Below are 7227 nucleotides of genomic sequence, written 5' to 3'. Positions count from 1 at the left end.
AGGTTTAGGTCAATATGCTTTACAGGTACAGACCCCTTACAATAGGGATTGATCCCCATAAAATAGTGAGCGATGGTAACCTTTGTTTAACCCTTACTTTTGCCAAGACAGACACGTTTTTGCCATGTGATATTATTATATAATTTTCCGTGCCCCACCTTCATATTACATAACCTGTAATTGCCGGATAAGCGCCTGAGAATTTCAGTTCTGTGTCTCTCTCTTTTCTGCAGTCAGAGATGGCGTCTGCTGATCTGATGAAGGAGCTGGAATGTTCCGTCTGTCTGAGCATTTATACGGATCCTGTAATGCTGGAATGTGGACACAACTTCTGCCGGGAGTGTATTGATCGCATGCTGGACACACAGGGGGAGTCTGGAATTTACTCCTGTCCCGAATGTAGAAAGAAATTCCAGGAGCGACCTGCACTGCACAGGAACATAACGCTATGGAAGGTATTGGAGGATTTCCAGTCTACTCAGCCCGATCAGAAGGAGCCCGGGGTCTTCTGCACTTACTGCATTCACACTCCCGTATCCGCTGTTAAATCGTGTACGCATTGTGAAGCTTATCTATGTGACAATCATCTGAGAGTTCACAGCAAGTCGCCAGAACACGTTATAACCGATCCCACCGCTTCTCCGGAGAAGAGGAAATGCTCCCTTCATAAAAAAAGCCTGGAGTATTACTGCAAGGAAGACTCGACCTGCGTCTGCGTGTATTGTCTGGTCGGGGAGCACAAAAGTCACCAGACGGAGTCGCTGGACGAGGCCTTTGAGACGAAGAAGAACTGGCTGGGAAATGTCGTTCAGAAACTGGCTACGAGGAGGGAGGAGGCCGAGAAAAACGTCCAGAGCCTGCAGGAGCATCAGAGAAAAGTGAAGGAAAAAGCGGCCGGCGACACGGAGATAATCACTGCCCTGTTTAGAGACCTCAAGAGACGGCTGGAAGACCTGGAGAGGAGAATCCTAAGTGACATCTCCGAGAAGGCAGAAGGGGTCTTGGTCTCCGTGTGGGATCTGATCGAGAAGCTGGAAATAAAGAAGGTGGAGTTGTCCAGGAAGATGTGTTTCATCGAGGAGCTGTGTAAAATAAAGGATCCCGTGGCTATCCTACAGAGATCCAACATAGGTGACTTGTGTGAGGATAAAGACAACGAGGAGCGGAAGAGGCAGGAGACACAGCTCCTTGATGGAAGGCTTCTGGATGTTTCTTGGATTAACCACATATCCAACACTTTATTGGATGCAATAAAAGGCATAAATGGATGCTTCTACGTACAGGAAGCTGCAGACATATTGCTGGATGAAAACACAGCTCATAATAATCTACTTATATCCGATGATAAGAGAACAGCGTCCCAGTCAAATATAAGCCAGAAGCGCCCAGAAACGCCAGAGAGGTTTCAGCGTTTTCCTCTTGTGTTGAGCAGTCAGACATTTTCCTCAGGGCAACATTACTGGGAAGTGGACGTCGGGGAATCGAGTAGCTGGAGGGTTGGGATGTGTTACCCCAGCATGGAGAGGAAGAGGACGGATCAGTCACGGATAGGAAGTAATAATAAGTCCTGGGGGTTTTTCAGGAATGAAAATGGCTATGCCGTGATACATAACTGTAAAGTGATACCTTTACCCGACAACGCCTCCAGTGATAGAGTCAGGATCTTTCTGGATTACGAAGGTGGACAGATTTCCTTCTATTCCGTGTGCGGGACAATGAGGCACCTCCACACCTTCAGTGCCACCTTCACCGAGCCCCTTTACGCTGTGTTGGGAGTATGGGAGGGTTTTGTAAGAGTTTGCGGGGGGGGAAGCAGTGAATAGGCTACATTCAAACTCCAATGGCCGCATCTTTGGGGAAGGTTTCCAAGGAATAAGGCACTTTCAATGTGAATGACTGGTAATGCGTGCAAAGCGCCTCCATAACGCTGCTGCGTAGGAACTGTAGAGGCGTTATTGCCGGATGTGAAAATTATTTGGGGCGGTAAAACATCAGAAAGGTTTTAAAATCGACAATTGCAGCTATTTAGAATTTGGATGAAATGTTTAGCACTGGGAAACACTTTTTGAAAGATAAAAAAAGTGCATTGTATATACAACTGTATAGAGCAGACCAAAAGGAGGGAGAAATGGGGAGGAAAGAGGGACATTGCTCCAAATCAGGGACAGTTGGGAGCTATGGTTATGTATTAGGGGGTTCACTTGGGGGGGTCTGCGTGTGTGTGTTTTTTTTTTTGTTTTTTTTTTAAGAAGCCAACAATGCAGTTTTCTTTGCCAACAATTTAAGCCGCATCATTTTTTACTTTGTAAATATCACTTTTGTTGTAGCACATACTATAGCAAGATTTTAAAAAAAAATGCATAGAACCCCCCCCTCCCCTCAAAAATACATGCCAAAACTTTTAAGTCTGGTATGGATTTTAAGGGGATACCTCACGCAAAACATAAAAAAAAAAATCCATACCAGACCCTTCAGATCTGGTACAGACTTTAATGGTCCCATCTCTATCCCACACCCACCTAACAACCCCATCAGATCATTCCCCACATCTATTACCTTTTGTACCACCACCTCCTCTCTTTAGAATGTAAGCTCTATGAGCCGGGGCCTCCTGTCCCCTCTGTATTGTACTGTACTGTAATTATGCTGCCCCCCCCCCCCCCCTCTACATTGTAAAGTGCTGCATAAACTGTTGGCACTACATAAATTGTGAATAATAATAATAATAATGATAATGGGGACTCAATGCAAAAAAAAAAAATGTGTGAGGTCCCCCTAAAAATGCATACCAACTACACCCATAGTTGAATCCATGGCTGGCCACGTGCCCTTAATATGAGGGGGGGGGGGGTGCCTTGCCCATAGCAAAGCATCTTATCCCCATGGAGATGAGGACATGGAATCTTCTCCCCAGCTCTTGCTCAGTGGTGGTGAGGACATGGCATCTTCTCCCCAGCTCTTGCTCAGTGGTGGTGAGGACATGGCATCTTCTCCCCAGCTCTTGCTCAGTGGTGGTGGGGACATGGCATCTTCTCCCCAGCTCTTGCTCGGAGGTGGTGAGGACATGGCATCTTTTCCCCAGCTCTTGCTCAGTGGTGGCGAGGACATGGCATCTTCTCCCCAGCTCTTGCTCAGTGGTGGTGAGGACATGGCATCTTCTCCCCAGCTCTTGCTCAGTGGTGGCGAGGACATGGCATCTTCTCCCCAGCTCTTGCTCAGTGGTGGTGGGGACATGGCATCTTCTCCCCAGCTCTTGCTCGGTGGTGGTGAGGACGTGGCATCTTCTCCCCAGCTCTTGCTCAGTGGTGGTGAGGACATGGCATCTTCTCCCCAGATCTTGCTCAGTGGTGGTGAGGACATGGCATCTTCTCCCCAGCTCTTGCTCAGTGGTGGTGGGGACATGGCATCTTCTCCCCAGCTCTTGCTCAGTGGTGGTGAGGACATGGAATCTTCTCCCCAGATCTTGCTCAGTGGTGGTGAGGACATGGCATCTTCTCCCCAGCTCTTGCTCAGTGGTGGGGAGGACATGGCATCTTCTCCCCAGCTCTTGCTTGGTGGTGGTGAGGACATGGCATCTTCTCCCCAGCTCTTGCTCAGTGGTGGTGAGGACATGGCATCTTCTCCCCAGCTCTTGCTCAGTGGTGGTGAGGACATGGCATCTTCTCCCCAGCTCTTGATCAGTGGTGGCGAAGACATGGCATCTTCTCCCCAGCTCTTGCTCAGTGGTGGTGGGGACATGGCATCTTCTCCCCAGCTCTTGCTCAGTGGTGGTGAGGACATGGCATCTTCTCCCCAGCTCTTGCTCAGTGGTGGTGAGGACATGGCATCTTCTCCCCAGCTCTTGCTCAGTGGTGGTGTGGACATGGCATCTTCTCCCTAGCTCTTGATCAGTGGTGGTGGGGACATGGCATCTTCTCCCCAGCTCTTGATCAGTGGTGGTGGGGACATGGCATCTTCTCCCCGGCTCTTGCTCACTGGTGGTGAGGACATGGCATCTTCTCCCCAGCTCTTGATCAGTGGTGGTGGGGACATGGCATCTTCTCCCCGGCTCTTGCTCACTGGTGGTGGGGGTCTACGGGTGGTGAGCTTATCAGAATCAGGAAGCCCCCTTTAATAACAAGGAAGCCCACAGATACCCCTCTTTGATTAAGTAGTCCCAAAAAATTTCCTTTATTGTAAATCCATCATCAATCATGATGCCACTTCCTTGTGGAACCCCCCCCCCCCCCCAAATCTTTCTACCCAGCTTATGAGATCTATCCCCAGGTTTGTGGGGGGGTTTTTTGTTTGAACTGGATGGACTTGTGTCTTTTTTCAACCTGACTATATAACTATGCAACTATGTTAGTGTTTGGTAAAAACGTGGCAGCTTTAAGCTGTCACAATCGTCCACGCTGAACAGCCTAAAAGTTCTAAATGGCCTATTTAATGTTCTGACCGAATACTAAACCATTGCTAAAATATGAAATAAAATCTATATATGATATTATATGTGGGATGGTGTTGGTGACAATATATAATGTTTGAACTACTATATATATATATGTATGTGTGTGTATATATGTATATGTGTATATATATATATATATATATATATATATATATTTTTTTTTTTTTTTTTTTTTTAACTAAAAAATACACTCTGTTGCCAAAAGTATTGACACTCCTGCCTTTACACATACACATGAACTATCCCAGTCTTAGTCCATAGGGTTCAATATTGAGTTGGCCCACCCTTTGCAGGTATAACAGCTTCATCTCTTCTGGGAAGGCCGTCCACAAGGTTTAGGAGATGTGTCTATGAGAACGTTTGACCGTTCTTCCAGGAGAGCATTTGTGAGGTCAGGAAGAGAAGGCCCGGCTCGCAGTCTCCGCTCTAATTATCGGGTTGAGGTCAGGAACAGTCAAGTTCCTCCACCCCAAACTCGCTCCTCCATGTCTTTATGGACCTTGCCTTGTGCACTGGTGGGCAGTCATGTTGGAACAGGAAGGGCCCATCCCCAAACTGTTCCCACAAAGTTGGGAGCATGAAATTGTCTAAAATGTCTTGGTATGCTGACGCCTTAATGTCCCGTACACACGATCAGATTTTTCGAGAACAAATGTTGGCTAGCGGGTTCTCAACTTTTCCCCCAACAAATGTTTGTTTTCGGACTTTCCGATGGTGTGTACACAAGTCCGTCGGACAAAAGTCCACGCATGCTTGGAATCAAATACAAGCCGGAAGCGCTCGGTCATGTAAAACTAGCATTTATAATGGAGATATCACGTACATCTTGTATGTCACCATGTTCGTAATTGTTGGCCAACATTTGTGGGACTGTGTGTATACAAGACAATTTGGACCCAACATCCTTCGAACAAAAATCCACGGTTTGGTTGTCGGTAAGTCCGATCGTGTGTACGGGGCATAAGAGTTCCCTTCACTGGAACTAAGCCCCTGTACACACGGTCGGACATTTCGACAACCAAATCCGTCAGATTTTGTCCATCGGATCTTGTCCGAAACAGTTGCATACACACGGTCGGATAAAGTTGTTGAAAAATCAGATCGTTCAGAACGTGATGACGTAATTTCGTTACGATGGGACTACGCTCAGGCTAGTAGCCAATAGCTTTGATGTAGGAATTTGATCTGAGCATGCGTGGCACTTTGTCCGATCGGAATTCTCTACACATGATCGGAGTATGTCCGATCGGCCCAGTTTGTCGGAAAATATTTCCAGCAAGTTGGAAAATTTGGTCTGACGGATATTCCACACACACACAGTCGGATTATCCGACAACACGGTCCGATAGGACACATTCCGACGGATTCTCTGACCGTGTGTACAAGGGCTAAGGGTTGCCAAGCCCAATCCCTGAAAAACAACCCCGCACCATAATCCCCCCTCCACCAAATGATTTGGACCAGTGCACAAAGCAAGATCCATAAAGACATGGATGAGCGAGTTTGGGGTGGAGGAACCTGACTGGCCTGCCACTAAAGTTCATGTGTGCGTGTGTAAAAAGGCTGGCGTCCCAATACTTTTGACAATATAGTGTATGTTGGTTGGTTGGTTGGTTGGTGTTGGTGACAATATTAAGTTTGCACTATAATATATGTTTTGTAGCATTTTTAATTTTGTAAAATTCTTACACATTCTTATGTTGTATATAAATGTAGAAAAATGCAAAGTGTTGGACATCTTCATATGATTAATAGTAAGATAATGGCTAGGGAAGGTGTGGGGCCAAGTGCCGATGTCTCAGTACTGACCTCATGTTGTAGCCCTCTGGGTTTAGGGGTTCCCGACAGTAGCGTCACTAGGGTTGGTGTCACTCGGTGTGGAAAAAATTGGTGTCACCCCCCCCCCCCCCTCCACCAACTATAGCCCCCCCTCAGTACAGACCCCCTTCCATCAAGTACAGACCCCCCCTCCACTAATTACAGACCCCTCCAATAAGTACAGACCCCCCACTAAGTACAGATCCCCACCCTCAGTACAGACCCCCCCTCACCAAGTACAGACCCCCCTCCATCAGTATAGACCCCCCTCAGTGCAGACCCTGCCATTAAGTACAGACCCACCTCACCAAGTACAGACCCCCCTCCATCAGTAAAGACCCCCCTCAGTGCTGCACCCCCTCCATCAGTGCAGACCACCCTCAGTGCCAACCCCCCCTCCATCAGTGCAGACCCCCTTCAGTGCCGACCCTCCCTTCATCAGTGCAGACCATCCTCAGTGCCGACCCCCCCTCCATCAGTGCAGATCATCCTCAGTGCCGACCCCCTCTCAATCAGTGCAGACCCCCCTCAGTGCCGACCCCCCCTCCATCAGTGCAGACCCCCCTCAGTGCCAACCCCCCCTCCATCAGTGCAGACCACCCTCAGTGCCAACACCCTCCCTCCCATCAGTGCAGACCACTCTCAGTTCAGACCCCCTCCCATCAGTGCAGACCCCCCTCAGTGCTGACCCTCCTCCATCAGTGCAGACCACCCTCAGTGCTGACCCCCCTCCATCAGTGCAGACCACCCTCAGTGCCGACATCCTCCCTCCCACAGTGCAGACCACCCTCAGTTCAGACCCCCTTCCATCAGTGCAGACCACCCTCAGTTCAGACCCCCTTCCATCAGTGCAGACCCTCCTCAGTGCTGACCCCCCTCCATCAGTGCAGACCACCCTCAGTGCCGACCCTCCCTCCATCAGTGCAGACCATCCTCAGTGCCGACCCTCCCCCCTCCAT

General features: G+C 48.7%; 1 protein-coding gene across 1 annotated transcript; it reads left to right on the top strand.

Moving 5' to 3' along the window:
- The first annotated feature begins 229 nt into the window (after nucleotides 1-229).
- LOC143976255 (E3 ubiquitin-protein ligase TRIM11-like) lies at nucleotides 230-2186 on the top strand. Its single transcript, XM_077478666.1, has one exon. The coding sequence runs from the start codon at nucleotides 240-242 to the stop codon at nucleotides 1821-1823; it is 1584 nt and encodes a 527-aa protein (XP_077334792.1). The 5' UTR covers nucleotides 230-239; the 3' UTR covers nucleotides 1824-2186.
- The last annotated feature ends 5041 nt before the right edge of the window (nucleotides 2187-7227 follow it).

This window comes from Lithobates pipiens, unplaced genomic scaffold (assembly GCF_037356315.1).
Source record: "Lithobates pipiens isolate NorthernLeopardFrog02 unplaced genomic scaffold, aLitPip1_a1.2 Scaffold_13, whole genome shotgun sequence".
Classification (NCBI taxonomy): domain Eukaryota; kingdom Metazoa; phylum Chordata; class Amphibia; order Anura; family Ranidae; genus Lithobates; species Lithobates pipiens.
The sequence above is the reverse complement of the archived record's forward strand: the minus strand, read 5'-3'. Positions and strand labels throughout refer to the sequence as shown.